At 39.6% G+C, this 27880-nt stretch overlaps 1 protein-coding gene across 2 annotated transcripts in view; it reads left to right on the forward strand.

Moving 5' to 3' along the window:
* Positions 1 to 27880, forward strand: part of PDS5A (PDS5 cohesin associated factor A) — a 143225-nt gene that overhangs the window by 81880 nt on the left and 33465 nt on the right. For both annotated transcript variants that reach the window (XM_053578145.1, XM_053578146.1), the window contains exons 17-26: positions 4265 to 4380; positions 8592 to 8697; positions 11507 to 11667; positions 14259 to 14382; positions 15112 to 15270; positions 19363 to 19431; positions 21352 to 21488; positions 23624 to 23747; positions 24001 to 24205; positions 25371 to 25485. In XM_053578145.1, coding sequence (XP_053434120.1) covers positions 4265 to 4380; positions 8592 to 8697; positions 11507 to 11667; positions 14259 to 14382; positions 15112 to 15270; positions 19363 to 19431; positions 21352 to 21488; positions 23624 to 23747; positions 24001 to 24205; positions 25371 to 25485 — 1316 coding nt within the window. The remainder of the gene's footprint in view (positions 1 to 4264; positions 4381 to 8591; positions 8698 to 11506; positions 11668 to 14258; positions 14383 to 15111; positions 15271 to 19362; positions 19432 to 21351; positions 21489 to 23623; positions 23748 to 24000; positions 24206 to 25370; positions 25486 to 27880) is intronic.

Here is a 27880-nt window from a genome sequence, read left to right on the forward strand (position 1 = left end):
TCCTAGTAACTGAAGCTACCAGCTCACTACTCATACCCAGCTACTTTTTCTTTCTTTTTTTTTTTTTTTTTTTTTGTAGAGACAGGGTCTAACTCAAGCAGTCCTCTTACTTTGGTTTCCCAAACTGCTGGGATTACCTGTGTGAGCCACTGCCCCTGGCTCCCAAACCAGTGCCCTTTCTATGTTTAGATAATGTTTAGAAATAAAATACATTGTGTTACAACTGGCTACAATATTCAGTAAAGTCACATAATATAGAGACTTCTAACCTAGGAGCAATAGGCTAATTCTATAACGTGGTATGTGGTAGGATATGCCATCTAGGTATATTCAAGTATTTTTCTGGCCACAAAATCACCTGATACATTTCTCAAAATGCATCCCTGTTGCTAAGTCAGTGGTTCTCAACCTTCCTAATGCTGCGATATATTTTCATTGTTACGAACCGCTGCACTAGGGCAGCACCTGTGGCTCAGTCGGTAAGGCGCCGGCCCCATATACTGAGGGTGGTGGGTTCAAACCCGGCCCCGGCTGAACTGCAACCAAAAAATATCCGGGCGTGTGGCGGGTGCCTGTAGTCCCAGCTACTCGGGAGGCTGAGGCAGGAGAATCGCTTAAACCCAGGAGTTGGAGGTTGCTGTGAGCTGTATGATGCCACAGCACTCTACCAAGTGCCATAAAGTGAAACTCTGTCTCTACAAAAAAAAAAAAAAAAGAAGAAGAACTGCTGCGCTAAGTAGTTGTTTGTATATGTGTTATGTGTGTATATACATATATCCTAATGTAGAGTCCTGCACTGCCCTGTTGGATTTAAATAAAATAGTAGTTAAACTGTGATAATACACATACCATGTATATGGCAAGTACTATGCTTCGGACCAGGCTTACAGAGATGAATAAGAGAAAGATAATTATTCCAGTGGTTTTTTTTGTTGTTGTTGTTGCAACAGGGTGTTAAGCTGTCACCCTGAGTAGAGTGCTGTGGCGTCACAGCAATCTCAAACTCTTAGGGTGAAGCACTTCTCTTGTCTCAGTGTCCCAAGTAGCTGGAACTACAGGTGCCCACCACAATGCCTGGCTGCTTTTAGATCAGGGCCTTGCTCTTGCTCAGGCTGGTCTTGAACCTGTGAGCTCAGGCAGTCCACCCGCGTCAGCCTCCCAGAGTTCTAGTATTATAGGCATGAGCTACCACGGCTGGGCATTTTATACTATATTTTTAAATGTGCATTTTTTTCCCTTACCTTTTTATATCTTCTGTGTTTATATAATACCATATCTGTCACCTATTTGTAACCTAGCTATTTTTCATCATTTATATTGGTTTTAGACAGACTCTGAAATACTTTTCTTAGGTTAAAGCAACTAAATGACATACTATAGGGAAAAAAATCACTTTTTGTGGATATGTCACAAAATAAGATTAATTTCAGAAGATAGTACAGTATTTAAATTCAGATTTAAAATGTAAGACTGAGGCTTAGAGCAAAGTATATAAAGATTAAGGACCAAATAAAATATATTTTCTTTAATGCTGGAATTTTGCTTAGTAAAATTTAATAGCTTGCTAAAATCAGGCATCTCCTAATGACTAAGAAATTTTATTTAGTACATCTCAGTTCTTTGGACTTACACTCTAATAACACTAATAATGGTGATATTTAATAATGTTCTTTGCCCCTTTGCTTCTTTGTCCTCCTGAACGTATATTACTAAAATATTTTCTATGAGAAAAACTAATAGAATATATATCATTTGTTCTTGCTTTATAGCAAGGGTGTCCAACCTCTTTTTCTCTGCCCCAAATGGGAAGAATAAGAGTTGCCTTGAGCCACATATTAAATACATAAACACTAACAATAGCCTATGAGCAAAACAAAAGGTCCATCTGTCGGACACCACAGATAAAACATTGAACACCCCTGCTTTATAGTTTAGAAAGCACCTTTTTTCTGTGTTTTTTTTTTTTTTTTTTTTTTTTTCCCCTAGACCAGAGTCTCACTTTATCTCCATCATTGCTCACAGCAACCTCAAATTCTTGGGCTTAAGCAACCCTCTAGCTAGCCTCCCAAATAGCTGATGGGACGACAGGGCCTTGCTTTTGCTCAGAGTGGTCTTGAACTCCTGAGCTCAGGCAATCTATCCCACTAAGCCTCCCAGAAGTGCTAAGATTACAAGCATGACCACCGCACCTGGCCGAAAGCCCCTTTAATGTATGTTATTTTCTTAGCTAAGATGTGTAATTACTCATCTTAAATGTTCCATTAAAAGGCTTGTCGTTGGTTTTATGGTTTTGGGGGCAGGGGATTTAATTTTTTGAGACAGGGTCTCATTCTGGTGGCCAGTCTAAAGTACAGTGGCATCAATATAGCTCACTGCAATCTCCAACTCATAGGCTCAAGAGATCCTTTCATCTCAGCCTACCGAGTGGCTTAACTTTATCTTTCAGGAAGGTCCATCTCTATAACTATTAAGTCTTCCTCACTAGAAGCATCTGGCAAGAATGTCTGTCTTCATAGGAACTACAGTAGACCTCTTAAATTGACCACCCAAAGGACTATAACAAATTGGTCAACATGGATGTGGTCAGCATAAGGACCTAGGACTATTATCCTGATACATACTTGTGGTGTGTGTCTGGGCTATGAAAATTAGGTCAACTTAAGGAGGTGGTCAGTGTAGAAAGGTGGTCAGCTATGGAGGGTATACTGTATCTGATGTAATAACATTGCCTTTGAGCTTAAATTGATAGCTTTATTTGGGGGACCACCTAATATCCTTTAATAATTCTATGTGTATATTATAAATAATATTCTAGGGGGGGTACAGGCTTCTTATTTATCACTCAGCTCTGTTCCAGCAGACTGAAAATTTTTATAAATATTTATATGATTATAGTTACAAATATCCCACTTTTTTGAAAATGAAATTAGCTGAAATATAATTCTGTGAAATTATGAAAACCAATACAACATACCCATATAGTGCTAATTTTTTTTTTTAAATAAAAAATATGGCTGTTAGTTTGGAGCCTGTATGTAGCTCAGCAGCTAGGGCACCAGCCACATACACCAGAGCTGGCAGGTTCGAACCCAGCCTAGGCCTGCCAAACAACAATGACAGCTGCAACCAAAAAAACAGCTGAGTATTGTGGAGGGTGCCTGTATTCTCAGCTACTTGGGAGGCTGAGGTGAGAGAATTGCTTAAGCCCAAGAGTTTGAACTTGCTGTGAACTGTGACACCATGGCACTCTACTGAAGGTGACAAAGTGAGACTGTCTCAAATAAAAGAATTGCTGTTAGACTAAACAGTAATTTGATGGGAGAAAGATGAGACAAGGCAAAATTCATCAAGAACCATATCATCCCCTTTCTCATTGTCCAGATTTTACAGTGATTGCTCAATGAATGTATAAATTTTAATCAGGGTCTAAGGCAGACAGCCTTTTTCACTTATGCTGTTTTTGAATCTTTAAATGCTTTTTTTTTCTTAGTTTTGCCTACAGTATTTTTATTTTGAAAAATGTTAAAAGCAGGCTCAGTACCCATAGCATAGTGGGTATAATGCCAGCCACATACACCGAGGGTGGCAGGTTCAAACCCAGCCTGGGCCAGCTAAACAACGACAACTGCTACAAAAAAATAGCTGGGCAGTATTTTTATTTTGAAAAATGTTAAAAGCAGGCTCAGTACCCATAGCATAGTGGGTATAATGCCAGCCACATACACCGAGGGTGGCAGGTTCAAACCCAGCCTGGGCCAGCTAAACAACGACAACTGCTACAAAAAAATAGCTGGGCATAGTGGCAAGTGCCTGTGGTCCCAGCTACTTGGGAAGCTGAGGCATGAGAATTGCTTAAGCCTAAGAGTTTGTGGTCGCTATGAGCACCCAGGTACTCTACCCAGGGCAATATAGTGAGACTCTGTCTCAAAAAAAAAAAAAAAAGGGCTCAGCGCCTGTGGCTCAAGCAGCTAAGGTGCCAGCCACATTCACCTGAGCTGGTGGGTTCGAATCCAGCCCAGGCCTGCCAAACAATGATGGCTGCAACCAAAAAATAGCTGGGCGTTGTGGTGGGCGCCTGTAGTCCCAGCTACTCGGGAGGCAGGAGAATCACTTGAGCCCAGGAGTTGGAGGTTGCTGTGAGCTGTGATGCCGTGGCACTCTAGCCAGGGTGACAGCTTGAGACTCTGTCTCAAAAAAAAAAAAAGAAGAAAGAAAAAATGTTAAAGTAATTCATACTTACTATAAAACTATTTTCTTTCTATAGAGAGAAATAGCCCGGAAACTTGCAAATCCTAAGCAGCCAACAAATCCTTTCCTAGAGATGGTCAAATTTCTGTTGGAAAGAATTGCTCCTGTGCACATTGATTCAGAAGCCATAAGGTAAGGAAACAAAGTCTCTCAAAAATAGATTATAATATGAAACTACAATGTACTAAATTTAAACTTTGGGGCCCATAAAGGGACATAAAATGTTTCTTTGTATACCTCTTTCTAATGGCAGAAGCATTTATACTTCAACTTGAAAGAAAACCTGTTCACGTTTATGATCTATGACTTTCAATAACGTTTTTTGTTTTGAAAATGTTCTTGTGTTTATTTTTAGCTTATATATATGCTCATTAAAAAAAACTTAGAACATAAAGATGGGTAGAAAGAAGAAAATTTGAGATCTCTGTGGTTATCAATCAACTTCTGAGTTTTCTTAAACATTTAATGGCTATTTTATATTCTGTAGTATATATTGTAGCACTATTCACTTGACGTGTGAGCACAGAATTATGTGTTGTAGAAAAGAGGACAAGATTGCCATTGGACAAATCCGGTTTGAAAATATAAGTCTACTTTGTGGCTTTGAAAAAAATCCTCTAGGATATGTAAGTTTTCATATATGTTCAACTTGAATGTGGATATAAAAATCTCCTTTCTGGATAATTGTGAGAATTAGGGCTAATACTACGTACGTAAAAAGTATGCAGCCTGCATACAGCTGGGTGCCGTAGCTTATACCAGAAATCCTAACGCTTTGGGAGACAAAGGCAGGAAGATTATTTGAAGTCAAATGCTTGAGACCAGCCTGGGCTTAATGACAAGACCCCCATTTCTACAAAAAAATTTAAAATATTGGGGCGCCTGTGGCTCAGTGAGTAGGGCGCCGGCCCCATATACCGAGGGTGGCGGGTTTGGACCCAGCCCCAGCCAAACTGCAACAAAAAAATAGCCGGGCGTTGTGGCGGGCGCCTGTGGTCCCAGCTGCTTGGGAGGCTGAGGCAAGAGAATCGCGTAAGCCCAAGAGTTAGAGGTTGCTGTGAGCCGTGTGACGCCACGGCACTCTACCCGAGGGCGGTACAGTGAGACTCTGTCTCTACAAAAAAAAAAAAAAAAAAATTTAAAATATTAATTGGGCATGGTGTCATGCACCTGTAGTCCTAGCTGTACCGGAGGCTGAGATAGGAGATCATTTGAGTGCCAGAGTTCCCGGCCGCATTGAGCTATAAGGGAATCACTGTACTCCAGCTTGGATGACAGAGCAAGACTCTGTCTTAAAAAAAAAAAAGACAGAACTCAGCTGTTGCCAAGTAAAGTATGAGCAAGAAGAAGAGAAAGCATCCTAGCACCATAGACATTAAATGATAGCAATTGATTTTTATTAACTATTCCTATAATTTCAGACATTCCAGGTGGTTCTAATGATTTCCTATGGTAAACTTCATTGGGTGCTTTTCTCTTACATTAATCATTTTTCTAGTAGATAAGCTATTATCTCTCTTTTTTTGTTAGGTTATCATGTAATTTTGTTTCATTTTCCAAACAGTGTAGAATTTGGAAATCTGTTTTGTTGCCTAAGCCACTTTTCCACATTATACGAATCACTGCTGTGGTTATGTTCAAATGTTGATTGTGTTAAGTTTGCTAGGGCTGCCATAACAAAGTCCCACAGACTGGATAGCCTGAACCAGAAGTCCTCAACCTTACTGGTACCAGGGACCAGTTTCATGGAAGATAATTTTCCATGGAAAGGGATGGGATAGGAAGCAGAGCTCAGGCAGTGATGCTGTGTGGCCCAGGTCTTGTTGTTTTGTTTTTTGTTGTTGTTTTTTGAGACAGACCCTCAAGCTGTCGCCCTGGGTAGAGTGCCATGGCATCACAGCTCACAGCAACCTCCAACTCATGGGCTCAAGCGATTTTCTTGCCTCTGCCTCCCAAGTAGCTGGGACCACAGGCACCCACCGCAACACCCAGCTATTTTTTGGTTGCAGCCATCATTATTGTTTGGCTGGCCTGGGCTGGATTCGAACCCACCAGGTCAGGTGTATGTGGCTGGCGCCTTAGCCACTTGAGCCACAGGCGCCGAGCCTCATTGTTTTTGAGACAGAGTCTCACTTTGTTGCCCCCAGTGAAGTGCTGTGGTGTCACAGCTCACAGCACCCTCAAACTCTTGGATTCAGGGTGGCACCTGTGGCTCAAAGGAGTAGGGTACCGGCCCCATATACCAGAGGTGGTGGGTTCAAACCCTGCCCCAGCCAAAAGCTGCAAAAAAAAACAAACTATTGGACTCAAGCAATTCTCTTATTCTCTTATCTCAGCCTCCCAAGCAGCTGGGACTATAGGTGCCCACCATAGGGCCTGGCTGTTTTTAAAGACAGGTCTTCCTCTTGCTCAGGCTGGTTTCAAGCTCAAGCACTCCACCCGCCTCTACCTCCCAGAGTGCTAGGATTATAGGAGTGAGCTACTGCAGCCAGCCTTTGGTCCAGGTCTTAATAGACCATGAACTGGCACCTGTCCATGACTAGGAGGATGAGAACAATATGAGTCTTAAACAACAGAAACTCATGTTTTTGCAGTTCTGATAGCTGGAGCCTAAGATCAAGGTTCAGCAAGTTTGATTTTTTTTTTTTTTTGAGACAGAATCTCACTATGTCACCCTGGGTAGAGTGCTGTGGCGTCACAGCTCATAACGACCTCAAATTCTTGGGCTTGAGAGATTCCCTTGCCTCAGCCTCCCAAGTAGCTGATCTCTTTGGTAAAACTGGAAAACCACATGCAGAAGAATGAAACTACACCTCTATCTTTCACCAATATACAAAAGTCAAATCAAAATTGACTCCTTTTGGCGGGGGGTGGGGGGAGACAATCTGACTGTGTTGCCCAGGGTTGAGTGCCGTGTCATCACAGCTCACAGAAACCTCCAGCTCTTGGGCTTAAGTGATCTCTTTCAGCCTCCCAAGTAGCTGGGACTACAGGCACCTGCCACAACGCCGGGCTACTTTTTGGTTGTAGGTGTCATTGTTATTTGGCAGGTGTGGACTGGATTTGAACCCGCCAGCTCTGGTGTATGTGGCTGGCACCCTTAGCCACTGAGCTATAGGCGCCAAGCTCCAAAACTGACTACTTTTGGTAAAGATTTCTTTACCCTTTAATTTTCCTATTTGCAAATAAGAAAACTAAGGATATAAAGCCTTAAGAGTGTAATGGGTCTGTTCATAGCTTGGGGTAAAGTCAAAAACTAGAACTTAAACCTAGATGTATATGTTATTTTCCATGTCACTGTCCTTTTCTCTGTACCATTTGATTTTAATGCAGATCTACCCATGTCCATCCCAACTCTTAGAGAAGAAAATAGAACCAGGGGTGGCGCCTGTGGCTCAAAGGGGTAGGGCACTGACCCCATTTACCCAAGGTGGCAAGTTCAAACCCAGCCCCAGCCAAAAACTGCTGGGGCTGGGTTTGAAAAAAAACAAAAGAAAATAGAACCAGAAAAAATAAAAATCAATCCAGCATAGTGGCTCACACTCATAATCCTAGTACTCTGGGAGGTCGAGGCAGAAAGATGGTTTGAGACCAGCCTGAGCAGGAGCGAGATTCACGTCTCTACTAAAATAAGAAAAAATCAGCCAGGTGTTGGAGTGGGTGCCTATAGTCCCAGCTACTCCAGAGGCTGAGGCAGGAGGATCCTTGGAGTACAGGAGTTATTGTGAGCTAGACCGACCCCTCCTGGCAACAGAGTGAGACTCTGTCCCAATGAATGAATGAATAAAATTAGCCAGGCATTGTGGTATCTGTAGTCCCAGCTACTTGGGAGGCTGAGGCAGGAGGATTGCTTGAACCCAAGAGTTCGAAGTTGCTGTGAGCTAGGATGATGTGATGGCACTCTAGCCTAGGCAACAAAGTGAGTCTCTGTCTCAAAAAAAAAAAAAATCGCTTATCAGTAAATTACCAGTGATTAATTTAATATAGTTGACCATGTATGTGTGTACTGTTTGTATTTGGTTTTGAGTGAGTTGTCATTTGCCCACCTAGCAAACTGAAAATGATCTCTTTATATATGGAAATAAATACTAAATTGCTCATACTTACATAAATAACCAGTATGTTGTATCTTAGCTTTGTTATTTTTTGTTATTATTATACATTAATTTTTTTATGGGGATAAACTAAAAGGAAACTGCTGTTAAATAGAAGACAAAGTTTTAACTTTTTTTCCTCACAGAAACTTCTTTGTGATCTTTTAATCTGTATATATTCTGTCATAGTGCAATTAGAACATAGTCATTAATCTAATAATTTACTAATTTGTTTTCTTCTTTTGACAGTGCACTAGTAAAATTGATGAATAAATCAATTGAGGGGACAGCAGATGATGAAGAGGAGGGCGTAAGTCCAGACACAGCTATTCGTTCAGGGCTTGAACTTCTTAAGGTATTTTTGAAAACAATTTGTCTTCATGTGTAAGGTCATAATTTGCATTCTCTTTAGGATATGCAAACATCAGGCTTATTTCATTGGAAACTATTTGAAAGATTAAAAATCTGCCTGATAAATCAGATTATAAAATAGTATTTTTATTCCTTAGTTATATAATAATAATGTAATTGTTTGCATTACAAAATATTTTTTTGATTTTGCCATTTTATTCATCATTTGCATGCCTACTATTCTTGTAACAGGGTGTGCTAAATAGCCTTAACTTCAAAGAAGCTGCCTGGGACAGCAGGACTGCTCACTGGAATTATTGTTGTGGCAGCAGCTGTCTGATTAGGGAATTATTCAACAGCTGGTAATCATAATAGAGGCCAAAGAATTCAGTGAATTGAATGATGCTGAATTAGTAAGAGCTAGGTGCATTGACTTTGTGGACATGTTATGACTTCAGGGGGAGCACAGCATCATCAAAGGGACTAATTCTTGGAATATTTGAGAGATCTTAGGGAGACTGGCCTTACTGAATGTAGAAAATTGATTTCAGATTGTGGAATGCCACTGGGGCAGAAAGATACTGTCAGGGGCTTCCTTCCTTCCTCCCCTCCCCTCCCTTCCTTTTCTTTCTTTCTTTCTTTTTTTTCCTGGCATGTCAGAAGCTTTTAATCTGACTTTCATCCAGGTACAGTACTTCATAGAGCTTTCAATAGAGTAAAGAGGGGAAGATATTGAAGGCAAAGAGACACTGGGACCATTGAAACATAAACTAAAAGAAGAGACAAACCACATTAGACATCAGATACAACAGACATTCAATAGAAGAGAAAATGATGGGTCTTAAATATCATTTCTTTGAAAGAATTGATACTCGAACCTGACCCCAGCCAGGCAGACAAGGATTACAACGGCAACAGAAAGATAGTTGGACATTGTGGTGGGCGCCTGTGGTCCCAGCTGTTTGGGAGGTTGAGGCAAGAGAATCGTTTGAGCCCAGGAGTTTGAGATTGCTGTGAGCTGTGATGCCACAGCACTCTACCGAGGACTACAGCTTGAGACTCTGTCTCAAAAAAAAGAATTGATATGATGTCTCATGAATAAGATTTTTATTATATTTTTAATAATTGTGAGTTATGTTTTTAAGTAGGTTTAAAAGTGAAGCTACTTTTTTTTTAGACAGTCTCAAGCTGTAGCCCTCAGTAGAGTGCCATGGCGTCACAGCTCACAGCAACCTCGAACTCTTGGGCTTAAGTAATTCTCTTGTCTCAGCCTCCCAAATAGCTGGGAATACAAGTGCCCACCACAACACCCAGCTATTTTTTGTTGCAGTTGTCATTATTTTAGCTGGCCCGGGCCAGGTTTGAACCTGCCGGCCTTGGTGTATGTGTTTGGCTCCGTAACCACTGTGCTATGGGGTGCCAAGCCCGGGCTATATTTTGTTGTTGTTGGAGTTGTTATTGTTGTTTTAGCTGGCCTGGGCCGGGTTCGAACCTGCAAGCCTTGGTGTATATGGCCAGTGCCCTACCCACTGAGCTTTGGGCACCACCCAAAAGCTACATGTTTTTAATAGGTTTCTTTTTATTCCACTTGTCAAATATAATTTTACGTTTTTCTGTAAATTCAGTCACATAGCTAAATATCATTTTAAGCCTCACAAAATGAAACAGCTTCTGCATTTTATGACTCAATAAATCCTCATTGAATTAAGTTACTGCTCGATTCCTTCTTCTCCCTACTTCTGTACTTTTAAGCCCTTATTCTTGAACTGAATTGTTTATACTTTTGGAAAGTAAACTTTGTAGACATGTCATATATAACATATTAAAAATTCCTTAAGGGTAAGCTGAGGCTCCTGTCACAATAAATAAGAATAATTCTATATTGTGATCTTAATTAAAACTGCTCAATGTCTTTGTTGATAGTTATGATGGGAGGACTTTTTGTGATATCACTTAACATACTTTCTCATGGTTTTTCTTTTTGCCAGTCAAATAAAGCTCTGAGTTTGGATTGAATTGAATTGAATTGAATTGAATTATTAAATATGGGGTTTGAATTGAATCATTAAATATGGAGATTTTATTTCAACTACACATTTCTTCACCTAAATAACAGTATGTTTTTTAATTGATAATAGTGATCAATATTGGAGATCACACTTCATAAAAAAGCTGTGTTGGATGATGCCTGTGGCTCAAAGGGGTAGGGCACTGGTCCCATATGCCAGGGGTGGCGAGTTGAAACCCAGTCCCACCCAGAAACGGGGGGGAAAAATAATAAATAAAAATAAATAAAAAGCTGTGTTTTTTGCATGCCATGTAGCAAAATAGCGAGGTAGAGAAGAAAATGAGGGGGGGGGGGCACACACCTACGGTGTATCTTACAAGGGTACATGTGAATCTTACTAAATGTAGAATGGAAATGTCTCAACATAATAACTAAGAAAATGCCAGGAAGGCTATGTTAACCAGTGTGATGAAAATATGTCAAGTGGTATATAAAACCAGTGTATGGTGCCCCATGATTGCATTAATGTACACAGCTATGATTTAATAATGAATACATAAATAAATAAAAGAAAATAGGGCAAAGGCTGTGTATCAGGGAAGTAACTGGAAGCTACCACACAGTATTTCTGTTAATGTCTAATTAGATACAGCAAGGGAAGCAAAGCAAAGAGATATAATCTCTATTCTATGCAACTAGCATATGTACCCTGGAATTTTAAATTTTATTTATTGCGAAAGTAATCTGCTTTTTTAATAAATCAAAACCATTGTCTGTACTTCTAAAGCTGTATCTATTCCTCCAGGTTCTGTCTTTCACACATCCTACCTCGTTCCACTCTGCAGAGACATATGAGTCCTTGTTACAGTGCCTGAGAATGGAGGATGACAAAGTGGCGGAAGCTGCCATACAGATTTTTAGAAATACTGGCCACAAAATTGAAACAGACCTTCCCCAGATACGATCGTGAGTATTGTTTTCTCCCTTGGTAAACACAGGTTCTTAAGTGTGGGAGTCATAGAATCATTGTTTTCCTTTAATGTAGGAAGATAGGAGAGCGGAAAGACAACTTTTATTTAGAAGCTACTTTTCTGTATCCTCCTTTATTTTGTCTTTTTCTTGACTCAACGTCCCTCCCCCACCATGAGAATGTAGGCAGAATAACAAACTGAAATTATTTGTTTATAACAATGATTGTAAGGTCTTAATAATTAAAAGTTGTCTCGGGATTTAGTGTTTTATTATATTTGTGATTAATATAAATTTCTAATCTGTGTATATTCATCTTTTTCTCTCTGGATTATAAATTCAGTAACTACCACCTTCTTAATCTACCAGAGAACAAGGCAGTCAAATAGTGTGCTTAATATAAAGTATTTATTAGTTGCGTGGTTGTTGGTGTTTGTTACTTTGATCTCTTCCTGTAGATCAGCTTTCATCCCCTTATAAAAATTGAAGTACATTTTGCTGTTTTACTTTGGAATCTTAAAGAGGTTAGGGTCAACCTTGTGCTTAGAATTTAAAAATGTAGGAGACATCTATTAGAGGAAGAACACATTGCTAATTGCTATTTGAGCATGCAAGTAGTTCATGGTATATCCAAACGCATACTGGTTTTTCTTCACAAGATAATGGGACAAGTAGACTGCTAAAGTTTTAATTAAATTTGTGAGCTAATAGTTTGATTTGTGAAATAATTCTGTATTTATTGTACATTCTCTTCATTCTCAGCACTGTACTGGCTAATACAAAAGAATTACCACAGTCAGTCCCTGCCCTCAAGGAGTTTATAGTCTAGAGATAATAAACTTTATGCACAGTAGGATAAAGTTTCTGGTGAGTTTTTCAAGGTAGGAAAACCTATACATTTTTTAAGGCAAAGGATCTATTCTTAAAGGAATTCTGTTCCAAAGGAAAGAATAGAACGATGGCTATAGGTGAGTTAACTTTTGATATAAGAAATGAAACCTCTTGTTCTTTAGACCAATAGACTAGTGGATAAGAAAGAAGTAAATAACTGGAAAGCGAAAAAGCACAACACCGAACATGTCAGTAGCAACCCTGATGGCATCATTAGATTATAGCACCCTAGGAAAAAAATAGGTTAAAGTTGATTCTTCTATCACTTCATTTGACTGTTGAAAATTAATAATGCATTTAATAACAGTTTTATTAAAATTATGTCTTACTTGCCTATTCACCAGTGTTATAAGAAATGTTACTCTGATAAATGAGTTTGTGAAAGGAAGACTAAACAGGTGAGAGGAAAGACAACTTTTATTTAGAAGCTCAGTAAAGTCTCAGTTCAGGAAGGCTAGTTGAGCACAGAAACCCCTATATCCTAGTTCCAAATCTCCGTGCGGAAAAACTTGAGGCATATTCACATACGTCAGATCAGACTGACACTAACTAGCGTCTGTTCCAGTTCTGAGGTGAGGGGCATGGCCTGGGGCCTGCAGTGTTGCTTTTCACATCCAGCCTTCCACTATCATAAGAGAACCAATGTCGCCAGGGTATTTGATACTATCAACTTAATAATCTATAAAATAGGATCTGTTCTAATTTTATTAAGTGCATGACAGGTATTTTTCCTTAAATTTTTATTTTGCTTTATAAATTTTCTTCTGACTATATAAATACTTCATTGTAAAAAACTAAAACTTAAAAAATAAAAAAGGAGAAGATTCACTGTTAACATTTTGAGATCTGTAATAGTAATGGTTGTTCATCTACTGGGTCTGTGTGTTTCTTATAGGTTCATATAAACGAATTATTTTCTTCATTCTACCTAATGTTTTTCCATTTCATCACATTTAACATTTTAAGACTGTAAACATTTTTTCACATTGTTTTGTAGGAAGACGGTTTTCGAATACTTTGGGTTTTGAAACAAATGGTTATCTTTAAATCCCAACTCTGCCATTTCCTGTTTTTGTCATCTTAGGAGGCTTAAATAACATCTTTGTGCTTTAGTTTTCTCATTTGTATAATGGCTATTACAGTAGTCTTCTTTGGATAGCTGTGAACATTAGTTGAATTAATCCATTTAAAAAACACCTAGAATGATGCCTGGAACATGTACTCAACAATTAGATATTTTTGTTAATAAGCGTTGGTATCTTTAGATAGTGTTATTAACATTCTACCACTAAATATATGTGTGTCTTTGTATACTTTATTTCACTGTTACCATTTCATCTGTTTGATAAAACTTGGCCTTTTGCTGTTCTTTTTCCATGACAGCTTTGAAATAACTGAAGGAAACTGCAAAATTAGGAGTATCTACTTAGAGAGTAATTGTAAAAATATGTCATGGGACAAGCTTTAGATTATAAATTATTATTTTCTATATTCATGAGGTTTCTCTTGAGGCATTGTATTTCTTGCTTTCTACTTAGGAACAGAGAGGGAGCTTTAAATCTTTCTACAGACTGATAAATTTTAAGAGATGCTTCTCTATCAACATACATTCAAATAGGGAAATGGGAGACAACCAAAAGAATACTTGTTGGTTTATGGACTTAAAAAAAAAAAAAAAACTATATTATTTTTTGCAGGACCTTAATTCCCATTTTACATCAAAAAGCAAAGAGGGGTACTCCACACCAAGCAAAACAGGCTGTGCACTGTATACACGCCATATTCACAAATAAAGAAGTCCAGCTTGCACAGATTTTTGAGGTATATATGATACATAGGATGTGTTTATATTGGTCTTTATTTTTTAAAGCTCTGTGGTTTGATGAAGATGGAAGCTAGATTTTTTTTTTAAAGCTATTTATAGGTAGCCCTACCCTAGAATATAAATTCCTTGGGAGCAGGGATTCTATTTTATTTAGCAATGTATTTCCAGCCTTTAAATCAGGTTGTATGTTCAGATGCTTCATAATGAAGGATGTGTGTTTGTGTTGGAACATTTTACTTAATTTCAGCCTTTTAAGCTCAGTTGTTCGTTTATCTAGATGGCTTTGAACAAATAAATGAGTTTAAAGTACTTAACAATCCTACCTGAAAATTAATCCTGTTTCCCTTTCTTTACATATGATTCCTTATTTTTATAATTCTAATTCATTTACGATATCCCACAGGATAAGAAGTTCACCAATATAGCAGACATCTTGTTGTAGATGAGTTGAAAATAATGCTGATTTGATGAATCAGAAACATTCTTGTTTTTACTTTTACTTAGGCTACATATTTTTTTCTTTTTGCTGCATTTTGTGAGTCTTATAAAATTTTAGTTGGTGAATTAAGCACTTGTCTAGTATGATTTAAGTTAGTTATAATCCTATCATTAAAACAGATTGGTTTGGGCATGATAAATTCAGGAGGACTCAGGAAAATTTATTGTTTCCATAGAATATATATTTATGAAACAAATTGGTGATTTTGTCTGTTTTATTTTTATAGCCTCTCAGTAGGAGTCTGAATGCTGATGTACCAGAACAACTTATAACTCCATTAGTTTCACTGGGCCACATTTCTATGTTAGCACCAGATCAGTTTGCTTCCCCAATGAAATCTGTAGTAGCAAATTTTATTGTGAAAGATCTGCTAATGAATGACAGGGTAAGTTCCTCATTTAATTAAATTTAGAATTATGAGATTAAGACTATATCTTTATCAAAGAAATACTTCCATTTCTCTCTACAATAAATTCTTTTTTTTGTTTAAAGTACTGTATATTAGCCCTTCTTACCTATCTACTAAATTTTCAAATGACTTCCTGATTTCAGGGTAGCTATTAGTAGAACTTAAAATTTAAGCCAGAAAAAAATGAGAAGAGGCGAGAATCATGAAATAAAATAACCATGTATTAACATATAAGTCAGATGCTATTCTCCTGACCTGAATGTTGTTATACTAAACAATTGTTAAAATGTAAGTGGATTTGACTTTTGACTATTTGAAGTATAATTGTACTTTTGGTACTAGATTCATCGAATTGTGTGCGTGTTCTAATTTGTTACCTCTGGGTTTGAACCCAAGAATGTATATATTGAAAAAGCTCCCTCTTGAATGATTTCTGGGACAGCTCTTGATTTTGAATAACTACTTTACCAAATGTACCTAAATAATAATGGAGTAAAGACATGTGCTGGGTCATTGTGGATGACTTTCAAATAAGTGCTAACTTACCACAAATCCAACCTTTCCAAACTTCTTTAACCTTCCTAGATAGTCTAGTAGTCCTGAGCCCTCAACATCAGGAAATTAAAGAGATACCTGCCAGAATACTTTCTGCGTCTGCTTGCCCCTCCCCACTTCTGAATGTTACAGACAAAGAGGAAAGAACATGATCTAGGTCTCTTTTCCCACCCCATACATCCATGCTGATGTGGGTACTCTTTTTTTTTTTTTTTTTTTTTGACACAGAGTTTGACTATGTCGCCCTCAGTAGAGTACTATGATGTCACAGCTCACAGCAACCTCAAACTCTGGGGCTTAAAAGATTCTCTTGCCTCAGCCTCCCATGTAACTGAGACTACAGGCACCCGCCACAATGCCCAGCTATTTTTATGTTGCAGTTGTCATTGTTGTTTAGTTGGCCCTGGCTGGTTGGAACCCACCAGCCTTGATGCATGTGGCCGGTGCCGTAACCACTGTGCTACGGGTGCCAAGCCTTTTGTTTTTTTTTTTTTTTTTTTGAGTCAGAGATCTCACTATGTCGCCTTTGGCAGAGTGCTGTGGTGTCACAGCTCACAGCAACCTCCAACTCTTGGGCTTAAACCCTTCTCTTGCCTCAGCCTCCCAAGTAGCTAGGACCACAGGCAGTACTCTTAATAGATACGTGTCTATCACACTTGCTATCAACAAATGTGAAACTGAAGACAGTTCTTAGATGATGACTGACTTAACTGTTGATGGATCATATTTTAAGGTGGTCTTTTTTTATTATAGTAAAATATAGTATATAATGTATCTTTTGCCCTTTTTTTTTGGAGACAGAGTCATCCCTTGGTAGAGTGCCACGGCGTCATAGCTCACAGCAACCTCAAACTCCTGGGCTCAAGCCATTCTCTTGCCTCAGCCTCCCAAGTAGCTGGGACTACAGGTGCCCTTCACAACCACCTGGCTATTTTTAGAGATGAGGTCTCACTCTGGCTCAGGCTGGTTTTGAACTTGTGAGTTCAGGCAATCCACCCGCCTCAGCCTCCCAAGTGCTGGGATTTACAGGTATGAGCCATCATGCCTGGCCAAACTTTTGCCATTTTTAACTGTACAATTTACTGACATTGTATATATATCCACATCGTTGTCTTATTCCCACCACTGTCCCATCTCCAGAACTCTTTTATCACCCCAGTTTAAGCAATAACTGCCTATTTCCCTCTACCCTAGCCCCTGGTAACCAGTTTTCTTTTTAGCTCTATGAATTTGCCTATTCTAGGTACCTCTTACACAATATTTGTCTTTTTGTATCTGTCTTATTTCACTTAACAAGTTTCCTGGGCATGTTGTTTTTGTATCTAAAATTCATAACCTTTATGGCCAAAGAATCTTCCATTAAATGTATATTCCACATTTTATTTATCTATTCATCTGCTGATGGACATTTGAGTTATTTCCAACTGTTGTCTGTTGTGAATAATACTGATACTAAGGTGGCTCCTGTGCTCAGTGGGTAGGGCGCCGACCACATACACTCAGGCTGGCATGTTCGAATCCAGCCTAAGCCAGCTAAACAACAATGAGAACTGCAACCAAAAGATAGGCGTTTTAGTGGATGCCTGTAATCCCAGCTACATGGGAGGCTGAGGCAAGAGAATTAAGCCCAAGAGTTTGAGTTTGCTGTGAGCTGTGACACCACCAAGGGCACCACACGTGCCCTCTACCAAGGGCAACATAGACTCTGTTAAAAAAAAAAAAAAAAAACTGGCTCGGCACTTGTGGCTCAAGCAGTTAAGGCGCCAGCCACATACACCAGAGCTGCCGGGTTCGAATCCAGCCCGGACCTGCCAAACAACAATGACAACTGCAACCAAAAAATGGCCAAGCATTGTTGCGAGCACCTCTAGTCCCAGCTCCTTGGGAGGCTGAGGCAAGAGAATCGCTTAAACCCAGGAGTTGGAGGCTGCTGTGAGCTGTGATGCCATGGTACTCTACCCAGGGTGACAGCTTGAGACTCTGTCTCAAAAAAAAAAAAATACTAATACAGACATTTTGAATCCCTGTTTTCTAATCAGTTGAATATATAACCAAGAGTAAAATTTCAGGATCACATGCTCATTCTATGTTGAACTTTTTTGTTGTTGTTCGTTTTTTTTCTTATTTCAGGTTAATATAAAGGTGTATACAATTAGGTTACACTACTTATGTATTGACTTTTTGAGGAACCCCCAGACGGTACCATTTTAGATTCTCACCAGCAATGCATGAGGGTTCCAGTTTCTCCTATCTTTAACAGCATTTATTATTTTCTTTAAAAAAAAAAAAAAAATGATAGCTTGGGCGGCACCTGTGGCTCAGTGAGCAGGGTGCCGGCCCCATATACCGAGGGTGGCGGGTTCAAACCCGGCCCCGGCCAAACTGCAACAAAAAAATAGCCAGGCATTGTGGCGGGCGCCTGTAGTCCCAGCTACTCGGGAGGCTGAGGCAGGAGAATCGCCTAGGCCCAGGAGCTGGAGGTTGCTGTGAGCTGTGTGATGCCACGGCACTCTACCGAGGGCCAGAAAGTGAGACGCTGTCTCTACAAAAAAAAAAAAAAATTTGCAGTTTCCTTGATGGTGCCTGTGGCTCAGTGTGTGGGACGCTGGCCCCAATACTGAGGGTGGGTTCGAGCCCGGCCCCACCCAAACTGCAGCAAAAAAATATCTGGGCATTGTGGCGAGCACCTGTCGTCCCAGCTGCTCCGGGGGCCAAGGCAGGAGAGTCGCCTAGGCCCAGGAGTTGGAGGTTGCTGTGAGCTGTGTGACACCACGGCACTCTACCGAGGTTTTTTTACTCCAAAAAAAAAATTGCAGTTTCCTAATGAATAGAGATATTGAGGATCTTTCCCACGTGCAATTTGCCATCTGTGTATCTACTTTGGAGACCTATTAAAGTTTTACACCCACTTTTAATTGGATTATTTGCTTTTTTTTAAATATTACAATACCACTCTGTAGTTAGATGAATTATTTGTTATTGCTGAGTTTTAAAGAGTCTTTACATTAAACCTTTGTCATGTTTCCCATATCCAAGGTCATGAAGAAGATTTCCCCTATGTCATCTTCTAAGAGTTTTATAGTTTTAGCTTTTAAGATCTTTGAACTATTTTAGGTTAATTTTGGTATATGACAGAATGGTCTAGCTTCCTTCTTTTGCTTGTAGAGATCCTGTTTTTCCAATCTCATGTGTTAAAGGGACTGTTGTTTTCCCCAAATATTGATCTTGGCACCCTTGTCAAAAACAAATTTACTGTATATGCAAGTGTTCTCTGGGTTCTCTATTCTGTTACATTGGTCAATATGTTTGTTCTTAAGCTGCTAGCACACTGCCTGGAATAGTAAGTTTCAAAATTGGAAAGTATAGTCTTCTAACTTTATTCTTTTCTAAGTTCCGGTTCGTGACTTTCCCATAGGTTTCTCGGAGCCTGTGTTAATTAGCATGATAAACTTAATAAGCAAAAACTTAAAATTTTTTTCTTTCTATAAGCTGAATTTGTTCAATTCTCTAAAGTCTACAGGTGAGAAGAATGGAAAATTATGGTCTCCAGATGAAGAAGTTTCCCCTGAAGTACTGGCAAAGGTAAATTTGTGTAGGTCTTGATAACCTTTAGGTTGAAAAAAGGAATATCTATAGGTATCTTTTTTTTTCTTTTTACCTAATATAATAGTCGACAAGCATTTTTTTAATGAAATACTTTATTTAAAAATCCACAGTGAAAAGTTGTTTCTCAGAGAAATTGTACTTGTTATTACTTATTGTACATATGTACATCAGTGTCTGTTGCCTATTAAAACAGTCTCAATGAGGTTGGTGTTACAGAGATGATTTGTAAAATTTTGGTGCTCAAAGCAGCTCAACCCTAGCTCTGCCACCACTGTCTACAAACATATGACATGAATATTAATTTGGCCAGAATAATTTTTATTTTTATTTATTTTTTTATAGAGACAGAGTTTCACTTTATTGCCCTCGGTAGAGTGCTGTGGCATCACACAGCTCACAGCAACCTCCAACTCCTGGGCTTAGGCCATTCTCTTGCCTCAGCCTCCTGAGTAGATGGGACTACAGGCACCTGCCACAACACCCAGCTATTTTTTTTGTTGCAATTTGGCCAGGGCCGGGTTTGAACCCACCACCCTCGGTATATGGGGCCAGCGCCCTACTCACTGAACCACAGGTGCCACCCATTGGCCAGGATAATTGATTGTCACCAAATTGGTGACATTTGATAGATATAAATTAAACCTCCGTAAGCTGATTTTTAAAGTGGTGGGTTGATAATGTTTTACTTTGTGTAGTATGATTGCCTTCATGGATTCTATCACCTCCTCTTTCCAGGTTGTCAATAGTTATAGTGAGCAGTACTTAGGTGTTTGGTCAGTTTTTTCACACATACTGATAGCAGTCTTCTCTGTAGAGTTTTCCAAGTAATCATGACTACAAACAATATGGTCAGAGTGTTAAGTGATACAGAATCAAACTTAGTATTTCTTCAAAGTAGTTTTTCATTTCTCAAAAAAAATACAAAAGACCATTATTTTAACCAATATAAAGTATATTTTTGGATAGTTTTAAAATCTCGGATAAGTATTTAAATGCGAAAAGCCCTAGTTCTGCATCCACACTATGAGCAAGTTATCTGTGACAGTGATAGGTCTCAGTTGTGTTATTTGTTGAATAAAAAAAAAATACCTCCAGGCGGTGCCTGTGGCTCAGTCGGTAAGGCGCCGGCCCCATAAACCGAGGGTGGCGGGTTCAAACCCAGCCCCGGCTGAATTGCAACCAAAAAAATAGCCAGGCGTTGTGGCGGGCGCCTGTAGTCCCAGCTGCTCAGGAGACTGAGGCAAGAGAATCACCTGAGCCCAGGAGTTGGAGGTTGCTATGAGCTGTGTGATGCCACGGCACTCTACGTAGGGCCATAAAGCGAGACTCTGTCTCTACAAAAAAAAAAAAAAAGAATACCTCCGTCATAGAACATTTTTTGGATATTAAATAAGTTAATACATGTCTAGCTCTGTAAAAACTGCCTGGTACAGATTAAATGCAGAGTACATAATTGTTACTACTATTCTTTCTTTCTTTTTTTTTTTTGTAGAGACAGAGTCTCACTGTACCACCCTCGGTAGAGTGCTGTGACGTCACACGGCTCACAGCAACCTCTAACTCTTGGGCTTACGCGATTCTCTTGTCTCAGCCTCCCAAGTAGCTGGGACTACAGGCGCCCGCCACAACGCCTGGCTATTTTTTTTTTGTTGCAGTTTGGCCGGGGCTGGGTTTGAACCCACCACCCTCGGCATATGGGGCCAGCGCCCTACTCACTGAGCCACAGGCGCCACCTGTTACTACTATTCTTAATTATACCATAGAGCTTGTTTAATAAAACATGAATACCTACTAATGTGGATAAATAATCTCATTAATCTACTTAATAGAAATTGATCTTCCCTTTAATTGGAATTTTAAGTTGCTCTCTTTTTTCAGCATGTTAATATTTTATAGGTACAGGCAATTAAACTTCTGGTAAGGTGGCTGTTGGGCATGAAAAACAACCAGTCTAAATCTGCCAATTCAACTCTTCGGTTATTGTCAGCGATGTTGGTTAGTGAGGGTGACCTGACAGAGCAAAAGAGGATCAGGTGAGATTTTTCTTTATTTCCAATTTTCTGAAATTTTAGTAGAGTTAAATAAGAATTATTTAGGGCGGCGCCTGTGGCTCAGTCGGTAGGGCGCCGGCCCCATATACCGAGGGTGGCGGGTTCAAACCCGGCCCCGGCCCCGGCCAAACTGCAACCAAAAATAATAGCCGGGCGTTGTGGCGGGCGCCTGTAGTCCCAGCTACTCGGGAGGCTGAGGCAAGAGAATTGCTTAGGCCCAGGAGTTGGAGATTGCTGTGAGCTGTGTGAGGCCATGGCACTCTACTGAAGGCCATAAAGTGAGACTGTCTCTACAAAAAAAAAAAATAAATAAGAATTATTTACCTAATTAGTACTAATTGTTGTGATTTCACCATATATTCTGGAATTAAATTTCCAGGGTTTATCTCTTATGGTATTTTTATTTTAGCAGAGCTAGTATATTATTCTTCACTTCTAAAAACTGTAATTTTTTTTTTTTTGAGACAGTCTTACTCTGTCTCCCTCAGTAGAGTGCCATGGCATCACAATTCAAAGCAACATCAAACTCTTAGGCTTAAGAGATTCTCTGGCCTCAGCCTCCCGAGTAGCTGGGACTACAGGCACCCTGCACAGTGCCCAGCTATTTTTTTGTTGCAGTTTGTCCGGGACCAGGTTTGAACCTGCCACCCTTGGTATATGGGGCCAGTGCCCTGCCCACTGAGCTACAGGCGCCTCTCTCTAATTAGAAATTATATATAGCATGATGTTAGCTTGGGCTCTAGAATTAGAAACTTTCACAGCTCTCACTCCATTTGTGAACTTGTTTGAAACACTTACTTTTTCTAAGCCTCAATTTTCTCTTAAGAGTGAAAATTAATTGAGATAGCCTGCCACAGAGAAAGCACTCATGTAATAGCTGAGTCATCTGCCTCAGTCAGAAGCCATTTTGGGCCCCTGACTGTTATCAGTACTCCTGTTGACAATCCTGTTATCTAAGAGAGCTGGGTTTTCTCCTCTTTTATGCTTAGCAATAGCCCCACTGGGTTCAGGCTACTTTATTCCATTTCCTAAAGCCGTAAAAAACTTCATGTAGAAGTTAAAGTAGAAAGTCTCCCTTTCCACATCATTCATTGTCACATTTTACCATTTAGGTAATAAAAGTCCATGCTGTGGGGTGGGACTGCCAAGGCTTCATAGGTTCCATCTGAAAACTTCATTCTACAAATAAAAGGCCCATAACAGATAATACCCACCCAAAACAGATACAGCTCTTACCTTCATATCTTTTCGAGTATTTGTCTAATATCTCTTCCCTTGTAACAGTGGCCCTGCCTTTTCAGCTGGCACATGTAGGATTAAGCTGTGTATCTGTTATGTGTGTATAGTGGAGTCACAACAAAATTTGTAGTAAATAGATTTTAAACGGTGATAGGTGTTTTATTTGTTTTATTTATTTATTTGCAGTTTTTGGCAGCGGCTGGGTTTGAACCTACCACCTCTGGCATATGGGGCCTGCCGTCCTACTCCTTTGAGCCACAGGTGCCGTCCCAGTGATAGGTGTTTTAATTCTTTGGGGTTTTTAAAACTCAAATTTTCTACAATGAATATTCATCTTAAAATGAGAGATAGAGTTCCTGATATAATTGGTTCTTCCTAGCACTATGGCTAGTTTGCTTCAAGAGCAAGCGGAATTTCTTGGCTGTGGTGGAAGATCTAAGCTAGGGAATAATTAGTAATGAAGGCATGTAAGTTACTTGTCAGAAAATAACAATGATTTGAGACTTCTCCCCTGTGTTGACTTCATGGATTCAAGGTAGCTTTCTGATTTTTATATATTATAGCATTTTAAGTAAAAATTATCCTCTAAGGCAGTTCTCAACCTATGGGTCACGACCCACAGGAACTATATTAAAGGGCCGTGGCATTAGGAAAGTTGAGAACCATTGCTCTAAGGACTTTTCATTCAAAAAGGGATCAGAGCTGGGTGGCACCTGTGGCTCAAAGGGGTAGGGTGCCAGCCCTGTATGGCGGAGGTGGTGGGTTCAAACCCAGACCCAGCCAAAAACCACAAAAAAAGGGGGGGGGGTGGGATCAGAGCATTTTTATGAATGATAATGTTTATAGGAAATGTTTATTTCTTTTTTGTTTGTTTATAGTAAATCTGATATGTCTCGCTTGCGATTAGCTGCTGGTAGTGCCATAATGAAGCTTGCTCAGGAACCTTGTTACCATGAAATTATTACCCCAGAACAGTTTCAGCTCTGTGCACTCGTTATTAATGTAAGTAACAATCACGATTTTACCAATTACTTCTCTTCAGAGTTAAATACATTTAATTTCTGTAGATACAAATTCATTTACTCTATGGATGCACAAAAGGAACTGTTACTGCTTCTTCAACTAGATTCTTCTCAAATGTTATTTATTCCCCCAACAATATTATTCTTTGAATGAAGAAGACGTGGAAATACTTAAAGTGCTTCCTTTTTAAATGTTAGCCAGTTTAAGTATTTTTGTTTTTGTGCTGGTGTAGGATGAATGTTACCAGGTAAGGCAGATATTCGCACAGAAGCTGCATAAGGCACTTGTGAAGTTGCTGCTCCCATTGGAGTATATGGCCATCTTTGCCCTGTGTGCCAAAGATCCTGTGAAGGAGAGAAGAGCACACGCACGACAGTGTCTGCTAAAAAATATCAGTATACGCAGAGAATACATAAAGCAGAACCCAGTGGCTGCTGGTAAGTAACTTCCGAAAAATGCATCTTGTGAATACGTCAATTAGTGTTTTTTCATATATTTCTATTATAGCTTATAATAATAAAACTAGGAGTTGTATGGAATGCTGTCATTGCCATTAATGGTGCATTTAAAAACTGAGATCCTGGTTCGGTGCCTGTAGCTCAAGTGGCTAAGGCGCCAGCCACATACCCCAGAACTGGTGGATTTGAACATTGTTGTTACCAAACAACAATGACAACTACAGCCAAAAAGTAGTTGGCTGTAGCCAGGAGTAGGCAAGAGCCAGCTACTTGGAAGGCTGAGGCAAGAGAATCGCTTAAGCCCAGGAGTTGGAGGTGGCTGTGAGCTGTGATGCAATGGCACTCTACCCAGGGTGACAGCCTGAGGCTCTGTCTCAAATAATTAAGTAATTAATTAAATAAAAACTGAAATCCTGAGGCCTCTTTATACTACATAGAACTGTTTTGAGTAGCTGTATTTTTCTCTTTTTTTTGTAGAGACAGTTTTACTTTATCGCCCTCAGTAGAGTGTCGTGGCGTCACACAGCTCACAGCAACCTCCAACTCCTGGGCCCAGGCGATTCTCCTGCCTCAGCCTCCCGAGTAGCTGGGACTACAGGCGCCCGCCACAATGCCCGGCTGTTTTTTTGTTGCAGTTTGGCCAGGGCCGAGTTTGAACCCGCCACCCTTGGTATATGGGGCCGGCACCCTGCTCACTGAGCCACAGGCACCGCCCTGTATTTTTCTTATGGAATCACCAGTGTGCTTTGATTTGAGCACATTGCTCAGATGTCAAAGTAAATAATTTTTTCCTAGTTTTGCCAGGGACCCACTAGGTAAACCATTTATCCTTTTTTTTTTTTTTTTTTTTTTTTGTAGAGACAGAGTCTCACTTTATGGCCCTTGGTAGAGTGCCGTGGCCTCACACAGCTCACAGCAACCTCCAACTCCTGGGCTTAAGCGATTCTCTTGCCTCAGCCTCCCTAGTAGCCCATTTATCCTTTTGGCTTTAATACCTATCAAAATTGAAAAAAAAATTTCCAGTATTTATTTTCCACGTTGCCTCTAATTTAGAAATAACTGGGAAGAAAATGGAAACATGAGTGGTGAGAACACAAACCCAGGAAAGATGTTATAAAAGCTGTTGTTAATGTTTTCACTTTAGAGAAATTACTATCACTGTTGCCTGAGTATGTAGTTCCATACATGATTCACCTGCTAGCGCATGATCCAGATTTTACGAGATCACAAGATGTTGATCAGCTCCGTGATATCAAAGAGTAAGTTAAGTTGTATTTCATCAATCCCAAAAATTATTTTTACTTTTTAAAAATATGCTACATTTTCTAGCTGTTTTTATTCCCATTAGAATAAAAACCTTTCTGTGCTTTTAATCATTTGTTATAAATTGCATGTTTCAGCTTACAAAATCATTCTAATCAAGTTATTTTTGATTTGTTTCCTTTTAGATATCTAATTCTTTGAAGTGGGTTAGTTTGGTTATTTTAGTTTCATATTATGTGAGTTTTATTATTTATATTAAGATAGGCTTTATTTACTTCAGCTTGATAACTTACAAAGGCATGTAACAAAAATTTCTCTCCTTAAAAGTAAACTTTATTTGCAACCTCAAAAGATAATACCTTAAAAATATGGGCCTATACAGGAAATTATTCTGTGGCAAAACTATAGTAAATATAAAGTTAGCTTTGTTACAGTAGTTTTCCTCATTGTTATGTTTTTGCTTTTTGTACTTGTAAATTGGTACTTTCAGCTTGTATTTAAAGTATTATAATCTTTTTATGTAGTGCATTAAATCTTATTACTTTTGTTATTTGAGATTTCAACTTTATCTCTGCCTCCTGTAGCTTTGCTCACTAAAATGGTGTCAAAATTTTTTTTTTAGAGACAGAGTCTTACTTTATTGCCCTCAGTAGAGTGCTGTGTCATCACAGCTCACAGCAACCTCCAACTCCTGACTTAAGCGATTCTCTTGCCTCAGCCTCCCGAGTACCTGGGACTACTGGCACCTGCCAGAACGCCTGGCAATTTTTTTTTAATTGCAGTTTGGCCGGGGCTGGGTTTGAACCGGCCACCCTTGGTATATGGGTCCAGCACCCTACCCACTGATCCACAGGTACTGCCCAGGTGTCAAAATCTTAATACTATAGTTGGGTAAGATGAAGAAGCCACATAATTACGTTTCAAAAGACATAGGTTTTAGTCCCAGCTATGTAAATAAAAACTTTACTTCTCTGGGCTTCATTTGCTTTATCCATAAAATGCAAGATTTGAAATACTTAATTCCTAATACATCTTCCAGTTCTAAATTTTGTTTATTTCACCAGACATGGTAGCACATGCTGTAGTCCCAGGTACTCTGGAGGCTGAGGCAGGAGGATAGTTGAGTCCAAGAGTTCTGGGCTGAAGTATGCTGTGCTGATCAGGTGTCCACACTAAATTTGGCATCAATAAATTTGGTGACTTCCCTGGAGCAAGGAGGCCAAGGAGGGGTGACTGGCCCAGGTTGGAAGCGGAGCAGGTCAAAACTCTGGTGCTCATCAGTATGGGATTGCATGCTTGTGAATAACCACTGCACTCCAGCCTGGGCAACATAGCAAGACCCAATCTCTAATAAAAATAATGATGCTAACTAAATTTTCTTTATTTTATAAATTTTTATATTTCTGGGATTTTTTTTTTTGTTGTTGTTGTTGTTGTTTTGTTTTGAGACAGACTCTTAAGCTGTTGCCCTGGGTAGAGAACCGTGGCATCATTAGCTCACAGCAACCTCAAACTCTCAGGCTTAAGAGATTCTCTTGCCTCAGCCTCCCAAGTAGCTAGGACCACAGGTGTCCACACAGTGCCCAGAATAAAACTACTTTTTTGTTGCTGTTGTCATTATTGTTTAGCAGGTCTGGGCCTGGTTCAAACCCGCCAGCTTCAGTGTATGTGGCTGGCGCCCTTAACCACTGAGCTATGGGCGCTGAGCCTAAACTGATGTTTTTTATGTATGTTTAAAACAAAATTTGCAGTTTTTCTTTTTTTATTGTTTTGCTTTGTTTTTGAAACCAGAGTTTCACTTTGTCACCCCTTGGTAGAGTGCTGTGGTGTCATAGCTTACAGCAACCTCAGACCCTTGAGCTTAAGTGATTCTCTTGCCTCAGACTCCCAAGTAGCTGGGATTCCAGGCACCCGCCACAATGCCCAGCTATTTTTAGAGATGAAGTCTCACTGTAGCTCAGGAGATCGGCCCACCTCAGCCTCCCAGAGTACTGGGATTACAGCATGAGCCACCACGCCTAGCCTAGTCTTTACCATTTTTAAGCACAGAAATATCCAAGTATTTTTTGGAGACAGACTCTCACTCTGTCATGCAGTCTAGCATGCCATGGCCTCAGCCTAGCTCGTAGCAACTTCATACTGCTAGGCTCAAGAAATACTCTTGCTTTAGCCTCCTGAGCAGCTGAAACTATAGGCATGTACTATACACCTGCTAATTTTTTTATTTACAGGGTCTTGCTTTGTTCAGGCTGAACTCCTGAGTGTAGACATGTACTATACACCTGCTAAATTTTTTATTTACAGGGTCTTGCTTTGTTCAGGCTGAACTCCTGACCTCCCAGAGTGCTAAGATTATAGGAGTGAGCCACTGTGCCAGGCCGAACTTAATGT

Source organism: Nycticebus coucang, chromosome 23, assembly GCF_027406575.1.
Source record: "Nycticebus coucang isolate mNycCou1 chromosome 23, mNycCou1.pri, whole genome shotgun sequence".
Taxonomy (NCBI): Eukaryota; Metazoa; Chordata; class Mammalia; order Primates; family Lorisidae; genus Nycticebus; species Nycticebus coucang.